The sequence below is a fragment of the Bubalus kerabau genome, chromosome 18, assembly GCF_029407905.1.
Source record: "Bubalus kerabau isolate K-KA32 ecotype Philippines breed swamp buffalo chromosome 18, PCC_UOA_SB_1v2, whole genome shotgun sequence".
Taxonomy (NCBI): Eukaryota; Metazoa; Chordata; class Mammalia; order Artiodactyla; family Bovidae; genus Bubalus; species Bubalus kerabau.
The window spans coordinates 48,555,425-48,579,469 of record NC_073641.1 but is presented as its reverse complement, the minus strand read 5'-3'; the positions used below and the strand labels follow the sequence as shown (position 1 = coordinate 48,579,469).

General features: G+C 35.8%; 1 protein-coding gene across 3 annotated transcripts in view; it reads right to left on the bottom strand.

The window, feature by feature from the left end:
• Positions 1–24,045, bottom strand: part of LOC129632845 (cadherin-9) — an 85,423-nt gene that overhangs the window by 32,090 nt on the left and 29,288 nt on the right. For all 3 annotated transcript variants that reach the window (XM_055554555.1, XM_055554556.1, XM_055554557.1), the window contains exon 2: positions 2,601–2,895. In XM_055554555.1, the coding sequence (XP_055410530.1) occupies positions 2,601–2,895 (295 nt within the window). The remainder of the gene's footprint in view (positions 1–2,600; positions 2,896–24,045) is intronic.

Genomic DNA, 24,045 nt, shown 5'->3' with positions numbered 1-24,045 from the left:
AGAGATTGTACTGCCCATAATTTAAAGCTTATATAAAAGACATACAGATTGCTTTACATGAAGGGCTTTTTGGACAAGATAATCTGCAAGCCTTCTCATATGTATAAACTTATATATTCTATATTTTAATATAGGTTTGAACAAGTTAAAGTTTTGTGAAAAATAAATTAGAGAGGCACTTAGTCTAGTTCTGATCTTATCACACACTTGATAATATTAATAGAATCTAGATGATATTAGCATTTCATCTAATACTGATGAATTAGTATTTCATCTAATTCTAATGAATTTCATCAAATTCAAAGATAGTCTTTGAATTTGAATTTGGTAGATAGATTATAAAAACATATTGAGTAGAAGATAATATCTCATTAAATAATCTAAAATAATATAGGAGAAAATACAGGTTGAGTTTAAATATAAAGAGTTTCTGATAAGTAAATATTCTGTTTTTAAAGACGAAATAATAGTGTGGAAATTTAAAAAGTCTTTTGGTTTTAAGTCAATTATCCAAATTTATTACATTTAAATACCTCTATCATATTAATTATACTTTTTACTTCTATGAAAGTGAAAGTGTTTATTGTTCAGTTGTGTCCAACTCTTTGCTACCCCATGGACTAGAGCCGGCCAGGTTCCTCTGTCCATGGAATTCTCTAAACAAGAATACGGGAGTGGGTTGCTAGGCCCTTCTCCAGATGTTCCTGACCCAGGGATCAAATCTGAGTCTCCTGCATTGCAGACAGATTCTTCACTGTCTCAGCCACTAGGGAATAGACTGCTATTGAAATGGCACTCAGGTTCAGTGTATTTTTGCTTGAAATGAAAGGAATGGTGTCAGCAGTTTTAGACATCTTTGCTTGCATGATTTTGCATAATCGCATATCCTATAGGTATATAAAATCTTTCTGGAGAAAAACAAGACATGAAAGTTTTTGTACTATTGGGGCTTCCCTGGTGGCTCAGACAGTACAGAATTTGTCTGCAATGCAGGAGACCCAAGTTTGGTCTCTTGGTGGGGAAGATCCCATAGAGAAGGGAATGGCAACCCACTCCAGTATTATTGCCTGGAGAATTCCATGGACAGAGGAGTCTGACAGGCTGCAGTCCATGGGGTTGCAAAGAGTCAGACACAACTGAGAAACTAACAGTTTCACTTTTTGTATTATTATGTGTCAAAACATCTGACAAAATAACATACATACAAAAAAAAAAAGAAAAAAGTTTTACAATTGTTGAAGGGTATTAATCAGAAAACCGAACTGTAGAGCGTACATCAATAGAAAGCTGAAATGGAAAACATCATTTTAGATGTATCTTTACCTCAAATATAAGCCTACAAAGAAACATGCTGTATATCTACATTAGCCCACTGGTTGACTTTTATGGACCAACCCAGTACTTTCCATGTAACCAAACCAAGCTAACAGATATTTTAAAATCTTACAAGAAAATACAACCACTCATATTTCATCCTAGGCTTTATGATTTCACAGGACTCCTTTCTAATTTGATTAGTGCTTTTCATTTATTGGAATTTATACCTGAAAAGGCAGATTTTTCCCCTCCTCAGGTGAGATTTCACCTCAGTTTAGAAAAAATAAAAACTTCTTTACAAACTTTTGGTTATTCTGGCTAGATGACACACATAATTAAAAAATATTTAACATCAATCACTCAGCAAAGGTGTACATAAGTTTGTTTTTCTTCTTTTATTTAAGACTGACCTAGATATTAATTACAACAATGTCAAAATTATATACGTGATTTTGAAATAATATTCAATTAAATATCAAAGTTTGAAAATCAATCTCATGTTTTTCAGTGTTTTTATTAGAAATATGATTTGAGTCAGCTTTTACTATCTCATTAATAAATTTAACCTTACATATAAATATAGCTAAATGTAGTGACCTTTACAGATAAAAATATTGCATAATAACAAAAGGCATTTAAAATTATGGGCAGCCTTAAAGAATGAAATGATGAGTTTCAGTTTTTAGGACTAATCATGCTGTGTGGAATATAGCTAAAATAACATGAAAAAGGATTAGAATATTGTTGATATGCTGCCAGGTTATTTGATCTTAATTCATTTACTTAATCTTTCTGAATCCAATGTTCCTAATTAACAGAATGGGGATTTAAAATTCTATTTCTCATGCCTATCACATGAAGTTGTTTCAATGATCAAATGAGACTATCAAAAGAAATTTGTCAAATGCAAGCATTTGTTGTTATTATGCAAAATAATGCAAGCAAAACTTTCTAAAACTGCTGACACTGTTCTTTTCATTTCAGGCAAAAATACACTGAATCTGAGTGCCATTTGAATGGCAGTTGAGTAGAGGTAAAGATTTGGTTGAAATTCAGTGGAATAATTGTTCTCCATAATCATCTTAAATATCAGTTACAAAATAGCAGGAAATGTTAAGAAACACAACTGAAAATCATTAGAAGTGAGTTAGCTAACACTAATTAGTAGTTTCAGTTATAGCTCTTATCTTGAAAGAGATCACATCTCATAACTGTATGTCTGTAATAACTACCTTAGCAAAAAATAAAAACAACTTACTTTACATGAATTAGCATATACCTACCGACTCCAGACATTTCAGGAACACTGGCAGTGTACAAGTCTTTTGTGAATTTTGGTTCATTGTCATTGATATCATGAATTTTAATTATAAATTCAGATTCAGGCTCCACCTGCCGCCCGGTCTTTCTGTCTATAGCCTTGGCACGAAGAACGTAAAGGGACTTTTCTTCTCTGTCTAGTTTCTTTGCTGCATGAATATCTCCTGTGTTTTCATCTATGACGAACAGACTGCCAGCCCCATCTCCTGTTAGTATGTATTTTAAATTTCCATCTCCTTTATCTTGGTCAGTGTGAAGCTTCAGGAAGGTAGAAAGGAAGAGTCTATAAATATACGCATTGTTATTACAGAAAAAATAATTTTGGCAAATATCAATTTATCTCCACATAACATCACTAGAACAATGATTGAGGTGGTTATCTTAATTTTCACTGTGGAGAAATTAAACATTTTAATTTTATCATTCTCAAAAACACACATATATTAATTTGAAATAAAGTAAAATGTATCTTCAAAACACAGTGCTCATACAATTTTTTTTTTAATTGAATACCACCAAGATTTAAATGCCTGGCACATTAACAAGAAAATAATCTATTAGTCTAGATCTTAAGTGTAAAATATTAATATACTCTTGATTACACTTAAAATCACTGAACTCAAAGAGATAATGTGAGGAATTTCAAATCTTATTATGATAAGGTTAGGCTATATGCCATAATTTTAAACGATGTAACTTCTCTCAGTATAATATTGCTTCCAGATACACAGGCTCTGTCATCAGAGACTGACCAGAGATAGAATATTAATCTTAACCTCACAGATTTTTCTCTATATGACTTTAGAAGAGTACTCTTTCTACCAGAATGTTCTCATTTTTTTGGAAATGACAAATTTTAAGGACATTTGAAATTTCAAGGGATATAAAACTCACAGAGCTTTTCCATTGGCCATCTTAATAATCTTATGTATCTTCATTATATTCTTTCTGATCTTAAAAGTAAACTTCTTAGTATAGATGGTTTTTCATCAAGTGTTTAAAACAGACACATGAATCATGTATCAATATTTACAGAAACTTTCAGTTGGAAAAATTCCTAATGGTTTTGCAAAAGTGAAAGAGTTAGTCTCTCAGTCGGGTCTGACTCTGAGAGCCCAAAGACTGTGACCCCAAAGCCTGTCAGGTTCTTCTGTCCATGGAATTCTCCAGGCAAGGATACCGGAGTGGGTAGCCATTCCCTTCTCCAGAGGGTCTTCTGCACCCAGCGATCAGACCCAGGTCTCCTGCATTACAGGTGGATTCTTTACCATCTGAGCCACAGGGAAACAATGGTTTTTCAAACCTAACACTATTCTGTACCTTGAGTAATTTCCAGCCTATCCCCTGCTCTATTGTCCTCCGTCATTTAGTTTGCAATTCCCAGTACATTCTTATTCCACCTATCTTTGGTATCTTATTCCATCTTTGAACTATTTGAGCACTTGAATCTATTTTTTATGGTAGCAAAAATTACAGATTTGGGATTCATACTTTACTCCTTCTTTACTTTTAAGCCCAACATTAAAATAAATATATGCAGACTTTTCTTCTCTGAAATATCTCCCCGCCTATTCATCTGTCTCCATCTCTATGGCTACCACCCTGCACTGGTCTTATCTGGACCAATGCATTAGTCTTCGGATTGATGACTACTTCCCTCTCATTCTACTCCAAACAATTTTCTGTACTAAAGAAGTTGATTTTTCTACATCACAAATGTAGTCATACTACTTTGTAGCAAAAAAATCTCCAACCAGGTACAGTACCTAAGAAATATAAATGTAAAATCTTAGAAATCAGGCTTAGTCTAATGCAAATTTCTGTTATATTAGGCAAATTTTCTGTATGTATGTGTATGTGTGTGTTTAGTCTAAGGCACTTCTATTAAAAGGGGATAATATTCTTTTATAATAATCTTTACTTTTATTGTTATTCTATTTGCTTGGACTCTATAGCCTTATTTATGCATTAATCATAATCTTGTTCTCGTCTCCAGATGTGCTTCTGTCACCTTAATCCACTTTGCTATACATTCTATACATATCAATTGCTTTGTTTTGCCTTGTTTTGTTTTCTTCATTTCTCAGAAGGCTTGTTCTAGCTTTTATACCTGATGCTTGCAGATGTTTCTCTCACCCTTTAACACCCTTCCTCTTCTCTACATTTTCCCCTAATTAAATGTTTATCAAATTTCATTTATAATTTTTATTCTTAGGGATGCTTTCCTTAACTCTATGTTCTAAAGAGTCTAGTCTAGACAGTTAAGACACTTTGTGCTTAATCGCTCAGTCGTGTCCAACTCTTTGCAACCCCATGGATTGTAGCCCATCATTCTTCTGTCCATGCGGATTCTCCAGGCAAGAAACTAGAGTGGGTTTCCATGTCCTCCTCCGGGAGATCATCCCAACCTAGGGATCGAACCCAGGTCTCCTGAATTGCAGGTAGATTTCTTACTGTCTGAGCCACCAGGGCAGCCCAATACACATTTATACACAGCAAAAAACAAATTTGAGATATTGTTCAATTATCAATATTGTCAAATATATTCTCAGGCTGAAACAAAGGTAACCCAGGGATAATGCTACAATTTATTGAAAATTGTGGAATATTAAATACAGTAGTGTAAATATTGTGCACTATGTCAGGGACCCCATCCCATGTTTATATTATGGAAATTATTAATAAGTAGCCAAAATAAAAAGCAGGAACAGGTTTATAGTATAAACTTTCAGTAGAAATTTTACATATGTATATACAAATGAAAATTAATTTTGATTCTTCTGAATTCTTCCCACTATTTTCCATACATTTAACATAAATAGAATAATACTATAATAAATATTGTGTTATACCTTTATTTTTTGCATTTAATAAATGTTTAACATTCTGTTGTGGTTATTAAAATGTGTAGGAAAATGAACCTGTATCTATCACACTGAATTATATATGAATCTACATCTTAGATTCAATCATTTATGGGAACAATTTACTCTTCAAAGATTTTATACTCATTCAAAATATTTTGAAGTCTAGAAAACAATTTATGTTGGATAGAAGCTATATATATTTTTTATATGATACTATATTCAATTTTTAAATTTTCAAGGAAAATTCTGTATTATATCATGCTGTTTGGACTACCAAAGGGAAATTAAAATATTCATGGAAATACAAAACTTTCAGAATAGGTATTTTGTCTGAAAATATTAAATTTTAGTTACAAAATAAATATTTGCAATAAAACATATTATTATTTTAGTCATTCATATATTGAAATCATTACATTCAATTATGTAATAAATCATTGAAATAATTTTATTATTCTATTCCTACCTGTTCTAATCCCTGTTCCAATATTTCATAATATTCCTTATTCTGTTAATTTAAAATTCCACTTTAAAAGAATTATTTTACACAAAATCAAACACATTTTAATGGCTTTAATTCACAATTTCATTTTAAAAATGAAAATGTTCAAAAGTTATTCTCTGGTGAAATATAACAGAAACAAAAACCACTAAATTAAATTTTTCTTTATGTACATTATTAATTTTTAATTATATATTTAGAATTGATTTAAATCAATAATAAAATGTATTATACCATAGCTTAAATATAAATGACAAAAATAAACTTCAAAATTAGCATTTTTAGGATCATGACAAAATAGAAAATTTAAAAATATTTTTTATCTATTATAAAGCAAAGCCAACATAAAATGCCTTAAGAAATGAGTGCCAAATGTAATTATTTTCTCCAGACATCAACAAACCAAGTAGTCCTCACTTCTTCATCATACCTTTCTTGCCTCTTCTAGACTTAAATAAATACACTGAAAGCAAAATAAATTGTGGATAAATATCTAAAATGCTATTTTTTCCCAATAGTATTAGTTTTTCTCTGCTACAATATTTTTTACTTTCAAAAATTTGAAAAAATTAAACATACACATGCAAAATAGGCTAAAATTTTAGACTGATAATTACTTTTATAAATCAATTTAAATATTTGGTTTAACATAATTCTGAATGTAGCTATGAGGATACTTCTGGAAGACATTAACAACTCAATCTGTAAACAGACTAAAGTAGATTGTCCTTTCCTTTTTTTTTTTTAGATTGTCCTTTCCTAAGTGGTGTCCTCATCTAAGGCTGAATAAGGGACAATTACTGTTTCTGTGTGTTGTCTTCTATTCAGATTGGAAGTTACACCATTGATTCTGGTTTTCAAGTATTTGGAATTGGACTTAAACCAGTACATCAACATTCTAATTCTCCAGTTTGCCAACTGCAAATCTTAGGACTTTTCAGGCTCCATAATCATGGGAGCCAATTTTTACATATATATGTTTATATGATAATATAATACAAATACATATTTGTCTATAATATATATATGTTTATAATATAATAAAATAATAAATATATATATTTCCAGAGAAAGAATTGCTGCTACTGCTAAGTCGCTTCAGTCGTGTCTGACTCTGTGTGACCCCATAGATGGCAGCCCACCAGGCTCCCCCATCCCTGGGATTCTCCAGGCAAGAATACTGGAGTGGGTTGCTATTTCCTTCAATGCGTGAAAGTGAAAAGTGAAAGTGAAGTCGCTCTTAGCCACCCCATGGACTGCAGCCTACCAGGCTCCTCCATCCATGGGATTTTCCAGTCAAGAGTACTCGAGTGGGGTGCCATTGCCTTCTCCATATATACATTATGTATATATAAATTATATTTTATGTAAATAAAATCTGTATTTGTCTGGGTTTTCCTGAGGAAAATAAAGGGAAAATAGTCTTAAGGGAGATTGGAATGTTAGAGTAGCTTTGTTATTTAACATCTACTCACCCACACTGAAAGGGTACAGAAAACATCTTTCATCACTATTGCGGGAAGCAAACCTATGAGGTAGCCCAGTCATCCTTGAAGAGCTTTGTTATCACTGTTTTCTGTGATACAATGGACCTGCTATCACTGAACTGGGAAACCTAAGTGCTGTGGGAGTAATTGGATCCCAGAGTGACAGAGGTTAAGCGCACTCACCTGGCAAAAGATAGGTGGCAGGCTTATCATAGTGGTCAGCTGAGTCAAACAGCAGAATAGTTTGACTCATATAGATCTATGGCATTGGTTAACTGATTACAGTGTTCCTAAAAGTGGATAGGAGGGCTACTAAATTCACACTTAACCTATAAAAGCCAAAAAGTTCAAGGTCAAGAGAGCAAAGCACCAACATGAATCATAAAAACAGAATCAATCAGTTCCCAGGCTTGAGCCAACTTACAGACCCAGAATCCCTTGAATAAAAGGATGCCAAGTCTTCTTGAGGAAGGATCGCAGTATAAACCAAACATTTCTTATTCTTTCTCCAAGTCTTCCCCAAAAAAACCCTATGCCTTTTTTTTTTAAGGAGAACTGTACACTGGGGACGGAGAAGGCAATGGCTCCCCACTCCAGTACTTTGCCTGGAAAATCCCATGGATGGAAGAGCCTGGTAGGCTGCAGTCCATGGGGTTGCTAAGAGTCGGACACGACTGAGCGACTTCACTTTCACTTTTCACTTTCATGCATTGGAGAAGGAAATGGCAACCCACTCCAGTATTCTTGCCTGGAGAATCCCAGGGACGGGGGATCCTGGTGGCTGCAGTCTATGGGGTCACACAGAGTTGGACATGACTGAAGTGACTTAGCAGCAGCAGTGCACTGGGGATAAGAAAATAACTGAACAGTTTGGTATTATTAGACAATGAACTGATATCAACTCCAGGAGAAGCAAAGTATCAGTGTGATCTGCCAACCCAAATAGAGGAGTTTGAAACTCGGGTGACCAATAGAGTTTTGCCTGCAGTTCATCTCATACTGTACCCCATATGTCCCCAAACCCATCTTGTAATAAATAACACATTGTCACTTCTGGCCCATCCTACAACCAAAAAAATAGCACAGTGGGTTAGTGGGCCTCTTCAGATTTTGGAGGCAGCATATTTCTCATTTGGGTGTTCTCTCCAAATCCATTTACCAAGTCACCTGAAAAACTGCTGGCTTTGACTGTGATAGGTCTGGGCTGGTTTGCAAGCTACTCCATCACTTTGGCCATATAACCCTATAGATCCAGAAGTTCTTAAAGTAGCAGTGGCAGGTAGAGATTTTGGTTGGAGCCTGTGATAGGTGAATTGCATTACAGACCCTCCTGATTCTGGAACAAGGCCCTGCCATCCTCTGTGGATAACTAGTCTCCTTTTGAGAAAAACCTCTTGGCTTACTACGGAGGCTTACAAACTAATTTCTTAACCCATGGAGTACCAAGTGACCATGCAGTCCGAGAGGCTCTTCGCAAACTGTGTGTTATCTGACCTATCGAGTCATAAAGGTGAGTGTGCATGACAGCATTCTATCCTCAAATGGAACTGGTTCATATGTGATTAGGCCTGGACATACCCCCAAAACTCAAGTAAACGGACAGAAAGAAGTGACCCAAATGCCCAAGGTCCCCACTTCTGCTACACTGACTTCTCTACCCAGCCTGCATTTATAGCCTCATAAGTTCCTTCTTCAGGTGACAGAAGAAAAATCTTGGGTCTGGTTTAAAAAGTTTTCTTCATGATTTTCAGGAATCACTGAAAGTCAGACTGTAACACTACAATCATTTTCTGAGACATCCTTGTAGGATAGTGTTGAAAAGAAATACTCCCAGTGGACAGAACTTCAAGCAGTGTGTGTATGTGTGTGTGTCTGTGTATGTGCCACACACACATATATAACCTATATAACATGTTATATGTTTTCTGTTTCTCTGAAGAACTCAGAATAATACAACATTTCGAAGCAAAGTTTGCAAAATCAAAGCAAATTCACTTATAATCACCTTTCCTTTAAAAATTAAAAATAAAGATCTATTAATTGTTTGCTCACTTAATTTTTTGTTGAAAGTGCTTCTAAATGCAAAAGTAGGCCAAATTGACCAACTCTTATAAATAATACTTATACATCCTTAAAATTATATTTGGAATTTTCTAACATTCTGCTCAAACTTTAGTGAGGAAAGCCAAAGAGCTCTTCCTGAGAGTTGCTAAAAAATAATTAATAACAACTACAATATATCTCTGATATTTTAATAATGTTAAAATACATCTTCAAAAACAGTACATTGTGTGTCAGTCTTAACAGTGTCTTTTTGCATATTTCTTTCAGATAAAACAACTTTTTAAATTTACTTATATTAGGTATTGGCTTCATGACTTTATGTTAATATCCAGTTCTATAATAAATAAAACCTAAATAGAAAGCCACTGATATGCAATATATTTACACCATAAAGATTTCTAGCTTAAGCTAAAATACATTAGTTGGACTTATACTCTCATAGTAAGCAAGTAAAAATCTGGACAAAATATATGAAGTTTCTGATTATAAGAACTGAAGAGCAGAGGGGAAGCAACAGAATAAGATATAGATTCACTCTAGCATTTGTTTGGGAAGAGCTTTATTGTAGGAATGTGTAGCCTGTATACAGAGATTAGCAATACTGCAGAAAAAACAGAGATCAGAATCCAGAGCTGCTATTGTGGCATGAATTTCCTGGAGAGAATACACAGAGGAGAGAACCAGAGAACCACAGAAGGGCCTAACCAAGGTAACTTTGTAAGATTCCTGCTAAAATTTATAGTAGAATCTTAATCTGTACATATACAGGGAGGAAGGCCCAGAAAAAGACACTTCTGGGAATCTAAGATTTTAACAGATAATGTCAGCCACTGCAAAGAATGGGAAGAGACAGGAGTTTGAACACAACTAGAATAATTCATCTTAAGTGAGTATCTTGGGCATTAAGACTTGAGAAAACCCTTGCCTCAGGAGAAAGGAATGTGTTCTATGAATAAAAAAGTACATTCTAAGAAGAAAAGACTAACATAGACCCATTCAAATAGCTTCTAGAATCAAAACAACAAGACACTGTATCATCTATAATACCCACAATATAGTAATTTAAATTAATTAGTAAAGTAAAAGGAAAATTATATATATGTATATGTATATATATATATACATATACACACACACACACATAATATTACATGGATAGATAGATATAAATAGATAGATAGATTGTGGCTTTCCAATTGGCTCAGCAGTAAAGAATCCACTGCCAAGCAGGAGAAGTAGGTTTGGTCCCTGGGTCAGGAAGATCCCCAGAAGAAAGAAATGGCAATCCATTCTAACATTCTTATCTGGGAACTCCCATGGACAGAGGATCCTGGCAGGTTATGATCCATGAGGTGGCAAAGAGTTGGACACGACTGAGGAGATGAGCAGCAACAAAATCAGGGGGAAAATGTTATATATACATACACATATATACGTGTGTCTGTTTGTATCTCCATCTCAATGGAAGGAAACAACTCAGACATGTGAACTAACAAAAGTATATGTACTTAGAGAACCAATTAATATACATGTAGTTAAAAGAGAGGAAAAAGTATGGCAGAGAATAATTTTTAAAAGAGATAATAGTGATCATTCTCCAAGTTAGTGAAGGGCATTGAGCCATATATCCAATTTCAGTGAATTTCAATAAAAATAATTACAAAAAATGTAAATGGGGGCACACGAAGGTTAATTAATGAAAACTAAGTTTTAGAAAATAAATTGATATTTCTTAATTTTTGTGATTACCTCTTCAGTTATTGAGAAGTGCATTATTAATTTGCAAATGTTTTCTTATTATTTTTATCACTTTTACTCTGATTCTATTGTGAATAAAGAGATCTTTAAAGCATCCAAAAAAATAAACATATGCTCAGGGAATTAGAATTATTGAAATGCAAAATTGTTGAGTAAAATAACTTTCCAAAATAAAGAAATAATAACATTTCAGAGAAAAGTGCTGAGAGAACTGACTATAATAGGACTTTCATTGCAAAAAATACTAAGTGGGTATCGTTAGGCTGTATAGAAATAATACTAGGTTGAATCCTTGACATAAGAAATGAGGAGCCTTGGAAAGGGAAAAACAGTTGGTAAATATGAGACTTTAGACATATTCCTTAAAAATAATTGATTGTTTAAATCTAGGATAATAGCAATGTATTATGAGGTTTCTGCTGCTGCTGCTAAGTCGCTTCAGTCGTGTCCGACTCTGTGTGACCCCATAGACGGCAGCCCCCCAGGCTTCCCCATCCCTGGGATTCTCCAGGCAAGAACACTGGAGTGGGTTGCCATTTCCTTCTCCAATGCATGAAAGTGAAAAGTGAAAGTGAAGTCACTCGGTCGTGCCTGACTCTAGCGACCCCATGGACTGCAGTCTACCAGGCTCCTCCATCCATGGGATTTTCCAGGTAAGAGTACTGGAGTGGGGTGCCATTGCCTTCTCCATGAGGTTTCTACAACACAGTAAAAGTAAATTATATAGAAATAATCGCCTAGTGTGTAAAAAGTAACTGGAATTGCACTTTTACAAAGTTACAGTGTTTTGTAATAAGGGCATCATATTCTATATGGATATAAATTAAGGATGGATACTTATCTTTATCTTTTAATTGTTCTATAATCCTTAGCACAATCACTAAATAATATAAGAAGATAAAGCTGAAAATATCAGAGTGAAATTTAAACTATAGGGGAGAAAAAAGGGGAGAGAGAGACAGGAACACTGTTTCATAAACAAAGACAAGAAACAAAGAAGGAGTTAAAAAAAAGAATAAGTAGAACAAATATAATACAAATAGATCAGAACATATTAATAGACTAAAACCTCAATTAATAAAGAGATTATGAGAATCCACTAAAAAATACTTAACTATTTGTATATTCCAACAGCCATGATTTCAATTTAATAGTGCAAATACATTTAAAGTAAAGAAATAAAAACATAAGAAATAATAATTTTAGGGGTATATGTGGGGCTATATTAATAAAGAACAAAATAAACTTTGAGAGATGATAAAGAGGAATATTTTATTATGATAAAAGGGAATTATCTTAAAAATATGTAACAATAACTATTGTGAATGGAACTAAAAGAAATTTTAGAACTACACAAAGGTGAAAGTCTCTCAGTCATGTCTGACCCTTTGTGACCCCATGGACTATACAGTCCATGGAATTGTCCAGGCCAGAATACTGGAGTGGGTAACCATGGCCTTCTCCAGGGGATCGTCCCAACCCGGAGATTGAAACTAGGTCTCCCGCATTCCAGGAGGATTCTTTACCAGCTGAGCCACCAGAAAAGTTCAAAATACATGAAGTGCATTTCATAAAACTTAAAGTAGTAGACAAATTGAAATCACAGTTGAATTTTATTATGGGAATGATCAGGTTTTATTTCTTCTATATATAATTGAAATTATGACATTTTAGAATAGATGATCCCATTGAGTCATTATGCTGTCCACATATAATTAAAACAGCAAATAACAATTTAGGCACAAAGAGTAGGTAGGTTCACTTAATGCTGTACACTCATATTAATACAGAAAGTTCCCTATATACAAACAAGTTCCATTCAGACTGTGTTCTTAAGTCCTTCAAGGAGGTGAAGCATGAGTCCCACCCTTTAAATGTTGATAGAACATAGTGGCTTTCTCCCAAGAACACACTAAGGAAAGGGAAAAAATAGAGTATCTTTACAGAGGAGACACTGTACAAACACTAACTCAACTAAGTTAACATTGACAGTAATACATCATTTTGAAAGTAATACCCTTGACATGATGTGATGAAAAGGCACTTTACCCCGCTTTACCCCTGTGGTATTTTTCCCAAAACCACGGTCCTAGTATAATCTTGAAAAAGAATATGAAATACATCCTATTAGAGGAACATGGACTCCTCAAATCTTTGGAGGTAATAAAAAATGAAAAGAGTCTGAGAAACAATCATACAACATAGAGAAGCCTAAGGACTATGAGGACTAAATGCAGTGTGGAAAAGATAAAAGATACTAGGTAAAAAAATTCAGTTCAGCTCAGTCGCTCAGTCATGTCTGACTCTTTGCAACCCCATGTACTGCAGCACGCCAGGCCTCTCTGTCCATCACCAACTCCCGGAGTTCACTCACACTCACTTCCATTGAGTCGGTGATGCCATCCAGCCATCTCATCCTCTGTCGTCCCCTTTTCCTTCTGCCCCCAATTCCTCCCAGCTTCAGAGTCTTTTCCAATGAGTCAACTCTTCGCATGAGGTCGCCAAAGTATTGGAGTTTCAGCTTTAGCATCAGTCCTTCCAAAGAACACCCAGGACTGATCTCCTTCAGAATGGACTGGTTGGATCTCCTTGCGGTCCAAGGGACTCTCAAGAGCCTTCTCCAACACGACAGTTCAAAAGCATCAATTCTTCAGGGCTCCAAATAAAATGTAGACTTTAGTCAATAATAATTTGTCAATATTGGTTCATTAATTGCAGGAACTATGCTATAGGAGTGTAAGAGGTTAATAAAAGAGAAACTGGGGGTAAGGTATTTGGGAACTAACTGCTGTATCTTTGTATCTTTCCTGTAAATTAAAAACATATTCTAAAAATATTACAGGAAGTCCACTACATATGAACCTTCAAGTTGTGAACTTTCAAAGATGAGAACCATTGATTCTATCCATGTCAAGCATGAGTGAAATTGTAGCTTGTCCTCCATCTCCTATTGCTGATGATCCTTCAGCTCTACAATCTCTCAACTGCTTTCCCTCCTCCTGTCAGTAACTCTTCTTGCCTGTTCGTTCAAAGTCGCTCCTGTTTGCCAGCTATTGTACTGCGCTGCTGTACTTTTCAAAGTACTATACTGTAGGATTAAAAAAGGTTTTATTTATCTTTGTGTTTCTTGTGTTTTACTTATGTGAAAAGTATTATAAGCCTGCATTGTACAGTACTATGAAATAAGGGGGCTTTCCGGATGACTCAGCGGTAAACAATCCTCTTGCCAATGCAGAAGGCACCAGAAATGCTGGTTCAGTTCCAAGATCTCCTGCAGGAGGAAATGGCAACATGCTCTGGTAGTCTTACCTGGAGAAGTGTATAGACAGAAGAGTCTGGCAGGCAACAGTCAATGGGGTCACAAAGAGTTGGACATGACTGAGTGACTGAGCAGGCATGCATGCACTATGAAACTAGCTGCATCTATATGCAGTTTATTCTGATACATATATATATATATATATATATATATATATATACACACACATACATATATATATACACACACATATATATATATACTTGGAGCCATGAAATTAAAAGATGCTTTCTCCTTGGAAGAAAACATAGACAACCTAAACAGCATATTAACAAGCAGAGACATTACTTTACTAACAAAGATCTATCTAGTCAAAACTATGGTTTTTCCAGTAGTTATGTAGAGATGTGTGGGCTGAATCATAAAGAAGGCTGAGTGTCGAAGAATTGATGCTTTTGAACTGTGGTGTTGGAGAAGACTCTTGAGAGTCCCTTGGACTGCAATGGACATGAGTTTGAGGAAGCTCTGGGAGTTGGTGATGGACAGGGAGGCCTGGCGTGCTGCAGTTCATGGAGTCGCAAAAAAATTGGACATGACTGAGAGACTGAACTATACTTGGATATTTTAAAATACTAATTTTAGCACTTAAAGAACAGAAAAACAAATACTAGTAAAGATATAAAACATTTGGACAGTGCTATTTACCAAATCAATAGCAATAATATTGTCCTAGAACAAAATCTAATATGTGCATAATATACATTTTTCAAGTGCACGTGGGGCATTCATCACATTTTGCTATGTACTACTGCGATGAGCTGGAATTAACCAACATCCCACAGCCTATTTATGTCTAATCTGTATTATATGATTCCTTCCCCTTCTCTGTATAATGTGGGCTTGCAAGGTGGTGCTAGTGGTAAAGAATGCAGGAAACATGAGAGACTAGGGTTCAGTCTCTCACTTGGGAATTTCCCCTGGAGTAGGAAATGGCTGCTGCTTCTACTGCTGCTGCTAAGTCACTTCAGTCGTGTCCGACTCTGTGCGACCCCATAGACAGCAGCCCACCAGGCTCCCCCATCCCTGGGATTCTCAAGGCAAAAACACTGGAGTGGGTTGCCATTTCCTTCTCCAATGCATGAAAGTGAAAAGTGAAAGTGAAGTTGTTCAGTTGTATCCGACTCTTCGCGACCCCATGGACTGCAACCTACCAGGCTCCTCCATCCATGGGATTTTCCAGGCAAGAGTACTGGAGTGGGGTGCTATAGTATTCTTGTCTGGAAAATTCCATGGACAGAGGAGCCTGGCAGGCTACATTCTATGGGACCAAAAAGAGTTGTAAACATACTATACAGAGGCGATACTATCCGTATCAAAATTCCAATAAGTATTTTTAATAACAAATTGACAACTAAATTTAAAATAAACATGAGAATGCAAAAAAGTAGAGTAGCCTAGACAATTCTGAAAACAAAAGCAAAGAGAACTTATGTTACTATATTGCAAGATTTCCTACATAACTGTGATAATGAAACCAGTGAGGCATTAGAAAGACTAATAAGAACTATAGAAAATGTGGAAGTAAACTCACAGATATAGTCATTTGAGTTTAAAAAAAGGTGTCAATGCAATTTCATTGTGAAAGTATTTTCAATACATCCTGCTGTAGCAACTTGGTTATAATTATTTTAAAAAGATAAGAAACTCCATCTATATATCACATCATCCATAATAATTAATTTGAGATAAAGACATAAAAGAACTATACAAAAATGATCTTGATGACCCAGATAACCACAAGGTATGATTACTCACCTAGAGCCAGACATCTTAGAGTGCAAAGTTAAGTGGGCCTTTGGAAGCAACACTACGAACAAAGCTACTAGAGATGATGGGATTTCAGTTGATCTGTTACAAATTTTAAAAGTGGATGCTGTTAAAGTGCTGTGCTCAATATGCCAACAAACGTTAAAAACTCAGCAGTGTCCACAGGACCAGAAAAGACCATTTTCACTTCAGTCCCAAAGAAGAGGGATTCTAAAGATACTCAACTACTGCACAATTGCACTCATTTCACATGCTGGCAAAGTAATGCTCAAAATATTCCATGCTAGGCTTCAGTTCAGTTCAGTCAATTCAGTAGCTCTGTCATGTCTGACTCTTTGTGACCCCATGAACTGCAGCATGCCAGGCTTCCCTGTCCATCACCAGCTCCCAGAGTTAACACAAAATCACATCCTTTGAGTTGGTTATGCCATGTAACCATCTCATCCTCTGACATCCCCTTCTCTTCTTGCCTTCAATCTTTCCAGGCATCAGGGTCTTTTCAAATGAGTCAGTTCTTTGCATTAGGTGGCCAGAGTATTGCAGTTTCAGCTTCAGCATGAGACCTTCCAATGAATAGTCAGAACTGTTTTCCTTTAGGATTGACTGGTTAGATCTCCTTGCTGTCCAAGAGACTCTCAAGGTTCTCCAACATCACAGTTCAAAGGCATCAATTCTTTGGCACTCAGCTGTCATAAAGTCCAACTCTCAGATCCATACATGACTACTGGAAAAACCATAGCTTTGACCAGACAGACTTTGACTTTGTTGGCAAAGTAATGTCTCTGCTTTTTAATATGCTGTCTAGGTTGGTCACAGCTTTTCTTCCAAGGAGCAAGCGTCTTTAAATTTCATGGCTGCAGTCACTATCTGCAGTGATTTTGGAGCCCAAAAAGTAAAGTCTGCCACTGTTTGCACTGTTTCCCCATCTATTTGCCATGATGTGATGGGACCAGATGCCATGATCTTCATTTTCTGAATGTTGAGTTTTAAACCAACTTTCACTCTCCCCTTTCACTTTCATCAAGAGGCTCTTTAGTTCTTCCTCGTTTTCTGCCATAAAGGTGGTGTCATCTGCATATCTGAAATTATTGATATTCCTCCCAGCAATCATGATTCCAGCTTGTGTTTTATCCAGGTCAGCATTTCTTATGATGTACTCTGCATATAAGTTCAATAAGCAGAGTGACAATATACAGCCTTGACATACTCCATTCCCGATTTAGAACCAGTTTGCTGTTCCATGTCCAGTTATAATTGTTGCTTCCTGACTTGCATACAGATTTCTCAAGAGGCAGGTCAGGTGGTCTGGTATTCCTCTATCTTTAAGAATTTTCCACAGTTTATTGTGATCCAATATCAATAACCTCAGATATGCAGATGACACCACCCTTATGGCAGAAAGTGAAGAGGAACTAAAAAGCCTCTTGAAGAAGGTAAAAGAAGAGAGTGAAAAAGTTGGCTTAAAACTCAACATTCAGAAACGAAGATCATGGCATCTGGTCCCATCACTTCATGGGAAATAGATGGGGAAACAGTGGAAACAGTGGCAGACTTTATTTTTTTGGGGGCTCCAAAATCACTGCAGATGGTGACTGCAGCCATGAAATTAAAAGACGCTTACCCCTTGCAAGGAAAGTTATGACCAACCTAGATAGCATATTGAAAAGCAGAGACATTTCTTTGCCAACAAAGGTCCATCTAGTCAAGGCTATGGTTTTTCCAGTGGTCATGTATGGATGTGAGAGTTGGACTGTGAAGAAAGCTGAGCGCCGAAAAATTGATGCTTTTGAACTGTGGTGTTGGAGAAGACTCTTGAGAGTCCCTTGGACTGCAAGGAGATCCAACCAGTCCATTCTGAAGGAGATCAGCCCTGGGATTGCTTTGGAAGGAATGATGCTAAAGCTGAAACTCCAGTACTTTGGCCACCTCATGCGAAGAGTTGACTCATTGGAAAAGACTCTGATGCTGGGAGGGATTGGGGGCAGGAGGAGAAGGGGATGACAGAGGATGAGATGGCTGGATGGCATCACTCATTCGATGGACGTGAGTCTGAGTGAACTCCGGGAGTTGGTGATGGACAGGGAGGCCTGGCATGCTGCAATTCATGGGGTCACAAAGAGTTGGACATGACTGAGCAACTGAACTGAACTGAACTGAACACAGTCAAAGGCTTTGCCATAGTCAATAAAGCAGATGTAGATGTTTTTCTGGAACTGTCATGCTTTTTTGATAATCCAACAGATATTGACAATTTGATCTCTGGTTCCTCTGCTTTTTCTAAATCCAGCTTGAACATCTGGAAGTACACTGTTCACGTACTTCTGAAGCCTGGCTTGGAGAATTTTGAGCATTACTTTGCTAGCGTGTGAGATGAATGCAATTGTGTGGTAGTTTGAACACTGTTTGGCATTGCCTTTCTTTAGGATTGGAATGAAAACTGACCTTTTCCAGTCCTGTCACTACTGCTGAGTTTTCCAAATTTGCTGGCATATGAGTGCAGCACTTTCAGAGCATCATCTTTCAGGATTTGAAATATGTCAACTGGAATCCCATTACTCTCACTGGCTTTGTTCATTGTGATGCTTCTTAAGGCCCACTTAACTTCGCATTCCAAGATGTCTGACTCTGGGTGAGTAATCACACCATTGTGATTATCTGGGTCATGTAGATCTTTTTTGTATAGTTCTTCTTTTTATTCTTGCCACCTCTTCTTGATATCTTCTGCTTCTGTTAGGTTCATACCATTTCTGTCCTTTATTGTGCCCATCTTTGCATGAAATTTCCTCTTGGTAAGTCTAATTTTCTTGAAGAGAACCTTGGCTTCAACAGTACATGAACTGAGAATCTCCAGGCATTCAAGCTGACTGCAGAAAAGGCAGATGAACCAGAGATAAAATTGCCAACCTCCACTGGATCATAGGTGAACCAAGAGGATTCCAGAAAAACATCAACTTCTGCTTCACTGAATATGCTAAAGCCTTCAGCTCTGCGTTTACAACAAACTGCAGAAAATTCTTAACAAGATGGTAATACCAGACCACCTTATCTGCCTTCTGAAAAATCTGTATGGAGATCAAGAATCAACAGTTAGGACCAGACATGGAATGATGGACTATTTTCCAATTGGAAAGCAGTATATCAAGGTTGTATACTGTCACCCTGCTTATTTAACTTATATCCAAAGTACCTCATGCCAAATGCTGGGCTGGATGAAGCACAAGATGGAATCAAGATTGCCAGGAGAAATATCAGGTATCTTGGTTATGCAGATGACACCACCCTTATGGTAGAAAGCGAAGAGGAACTGAAAAATCTCATGATGAAAGTGAAACAGGTGTGTGAAAACCCTGGCTTAAGACTCAACATTCAGAAAACTAAGATCATGGCATCTGGTCCCACCACTTCATGGCAAATGCCTCTGGCAACAAGGGAAACACTGACAGACTTTATTTTCTTGGGCTCCAAAATCACTGCAGATGGTGAGTGCAGCCATGAAATTTAAAGATGCTTGCTCCTTGGAAGAAAAGCTATGACAAACCTAGACAATGCATTAAAAAGTAAAGACATTAGTTTGCCAACTAAGGTCTGTTCAAAGCTATGGTTTTCCCAGTAGTCATGTATGGCTATGAGAGTTGGACCATAATTCCAAAGAATTGATGTGGTGTTGAGCTGTGGTGTTGGAGAAGACTCTTGAGTGTTCCTTGGACTACAAGATCAAACCAGTAAATCCTAAAGGAAATCAATCCTGAATATTCATTGGATGGACTGATGCTGAAGCTGAAGCTCCAATTTTGGCCACCTGATGAGAAGAGTTGATTCATTAGAAAAGACTCTGATGCTGGGAAAGACTGAAGGCAGGAGGAGAAGGGATTACAGAGGACAAGATGGATGCATGGCATCATCGACTCAATGGACATGAGTTTGAGCAGTCTCCAGGAGATGGTGAAGGATAGGGAAGTCTGGCTTGCTGCACTCCATGGGGTTGCAAAGAGTCGGACATGACTTTGCACTGAACAGCAACACAGACATGAATGTGATAAATGGAACAACAAAAGAAGAATATTGGAAAAAGAAACCATGGCTTTATGACAAAAGGTAGGCAAATATTTCTTATAAAGAAACAATAGACCTCACCAATAAAGAAAATAAAACAATAGTTTTGATTTAGTAGATGCTAAAATATAGTCATCAAAAGACAATGTATTTTGATGTTATATGGTTAAGTGCATACTCATTAACTATGGTTTTGTTTTCTTGGAGAACTGTCCTTTTTTATCATTAAGTATTGTTCCTATTTATTCCTGATAAGAATATTGATCTGATATTTGCTGTGATTGAAATTGATATAGATAATTCAAAGTTTGATTACTACTAGCTTGGAATATATGTATCTCTTCACTTTAAACTTTTTGTATACTTATATTTAAAGTGAATTCATTTTAAACAACATCTAGTGATATTTTGTATTTATTAATCATTCTCTATCAGTGGTATATTTAAGTCATTCAAACTTAGAAGTTTTATTGATATAGTTTGTTTAATATTTACCATATTCACAATTATTTCTACTCATATCCCTGGTTCTTTGTTTCTTTTCTTATATGTTTAATCTTTTTCTGCCCTTTCTGGTTATATTGAATATTTTCTGTATTTTCTCTCAACTCTGGAGAAATATATTATAATCCTTTAAAAAAGAAAGATAAAGGAAGTTTAAATTCATATTACTCAGTGAAACAAGCTAGTCTGAAAAGATTACACACTATATGATTTAAATATATTTTATTCTGTGAAAAGGCAAAACTTAAGAAATAAAAATATAGCAGAGGTGCCAGGGTCTCGAGAAAGTAAGGGATGAATTGTGGAAGTACGTAGGATTTTCAAATTCCACTGCTTTGTATGTCAAGGGTCTTCCCAGGTGGTGCTAGTGGTAAAGAACCTGCCTGCCAATGGAGGAGACATAAGAGATACGGGTTCCATATCTGGGTAAGGAAGATCCCCTGGAGGAGGGCATGGCAACCCACTCCAGTATTCTTGCAAGGAGAATCCTATAGACAGAGGAACCTGGCAGGCTACAGTCCATGGTGTCACAAAGAGTCAGACATACTGCAGCGACTTAGCAAGCACAACACACACTCTGTATGACACAGTAATGGTGGATTCTTGGATCCACCTGTCAAAACCTATAGAACTGTATGGTACAAAGAGTTAACTAATCTAAATGATGGGCTCTAGTTATATACAATGTTACAATATTTGTTACATCAATTTTAACAAATGTATGACACTATTGCATGATGTTAATAATAAGGTAAGCCATATGGAGTGAATGGAGAGGGAACTCTTTTTGATCCATTTTCAGTAAACACAAAAACTACTTTAAAAAATAAATTATTTTAATTAAAAACAAAACAACAAATACAAAGCCATAAAAAATCAATGTAAAGAAAATAAAAATCAAGCTATAGACTGGAATAAAATATCTGCAGAATTACATACTTTAGGAAAGATATCATCTCTATAAAATGAAATACTAGGAATCAATAAACAAAAGACAAAGAATCTAACCAATACAAAATGGATAAAAGAACAACAGGCATTTCATAAAAGTAGTTGCTTGAACAGTTAAACATAAAAATATTTTCAACAATGTTATTCTTTATCAAAATGCTTCAATCTTGAACGCTTAATACTAAAATATTCCACAACACCTGAAATTGAAAGCTATATTAACAAAGATAAGCTATGCAAAACATTATCCATAATGAAGGGTAAATTATTTTATCAAAATGAGTCTGATAAACTCATTTTGCAGCTTTTAATAGAGTCAATTACATAGTTATCTAAAAACAGTATATGCACTCCTTGATATGTACCTGTGTATGATAATGTGCACTTAAACATTTGTTTAAAATTTTTATACTGTATTCTTCATATTTATTTTATTTTATCAAATTGTTCAAAGATATTTTATTCAACATAATCTGATCATTAATAGGAGAATTGATAACAAATTACATATATCCATAAAATTGAACAGCACTCGGCATTTAACTACAAGATGCTGATGCATTCAGAAACATTTATGAAATGCAAATATAGTACAGTAACTAAAAAATGTCATATATGCAAATGAAACATACAAATGAACATCTTGTATGAATGCATTTATATAAAGTTCAAAATTAGGCAAAACTTACTTATGGTGATAGTAAATCAAAGCATCAGTAGGTTGATTGGAAAGATCAAAGTGGCACTTCCAGAAATGATAAGAACTCTATACTTTGTTCTGAGAAGTGGTCACAAATGTATGTGTGTGTGTGTGAGAGAGAGTACATGTAAACATATATGACATCACCAAGCTGTTAAGAATAGATAGTTGTTCTTATGTCTAACAGTTTTATTTTCATCGTATGTAAATTATGACTTAAAATCACTATGAAATGGTGTTCTTTAAACAAAACTGATAGAAAACAGAAGCTCAAGAAGGCAATGGAATGCTGGGGCAGTGCTCTAGGTAGATTTATGTGCTGTGCTTAGTCATTCAGTTGTGTCTGACTCTTTGTGATGCCATGGACTGCAGCACACCAGGCTTCTCTGTCCATGGGGATTTTCTGGGCAAGAATACTGGAGTGGGTTGCTATGCCTTCCTCCAGGGGATCTTCCCAACCCAGGGATTGAACCCAGGCTTCCCACATTGCAGGTGAATTCTTTGCCAACTGAGCCACCAGGGAAGCCTAGTTAGATTTATAGAGCTAGTTATTTTGATTCACAAAATGAAAGGACATGTCAGGACTCAGTCAATCCCTGAAAGGTTGAGAGATAACAAATTCCCATAGCTCCCTACAAAATGTCTCATATGTCCAGAACTTCATCCAATATCAACCGAAAAGGAAGTGATTGAACATGGTTGTGGCTGAAGTTTCCAAGAATGAAGACATAGCTGATACCACACAACCTCTACTGGTAGCCCTAAGGGTTGCAAATATGAGTTATGCAGGCCTGACACCAGTTATTATTTCAGTTTTTCTAATCATGTAACAGACATACATCAGAGAATACAAGTCAAGCATTAGAACAGCAATTTTCCGTCAATGTGGCCTATACGGGTGTATTTCTTCTCTTCAAGCTACACAATTTTTACACTGTTACTACTGTACTGAGAGTCAGGGAGACATTTTATGAATCTATCAAAATACATATAACATGCAGAGATTTTCTCTAATCAATAGGCAATAGAAACGCTTGTTATTAAAAACAGGAGGCTAAAAAGACTATGGTTTGTCTTAATCATTCAAATGAACATGTCCTAACTTTGGGTATGAGAAGAAGTAATGCAAGATCCTCACTGAAATTGTTTGTAGAATCTAGTGGTAGGAATTGAAGAGTTAGGGACATGCAATTATAAAACACTCCAACTTTTCATCTAAGAAAAAATTTTCTTCCATTACTCCTCCAGTGATGCCAGACCCATTTTAAAATGTTGAATGCCTAAGATCTGATTTTGATGTTATTGAATTTACTGCACATATTTCTAAAGGTATTTTGGGATCAGTCATAATATCAACTCTTGTGGCCCAATTATGACTACCTATGAATGCAGTTCTATTACCAAGTAGCAAGGCTTGGCCTATATTCTCTACTTTT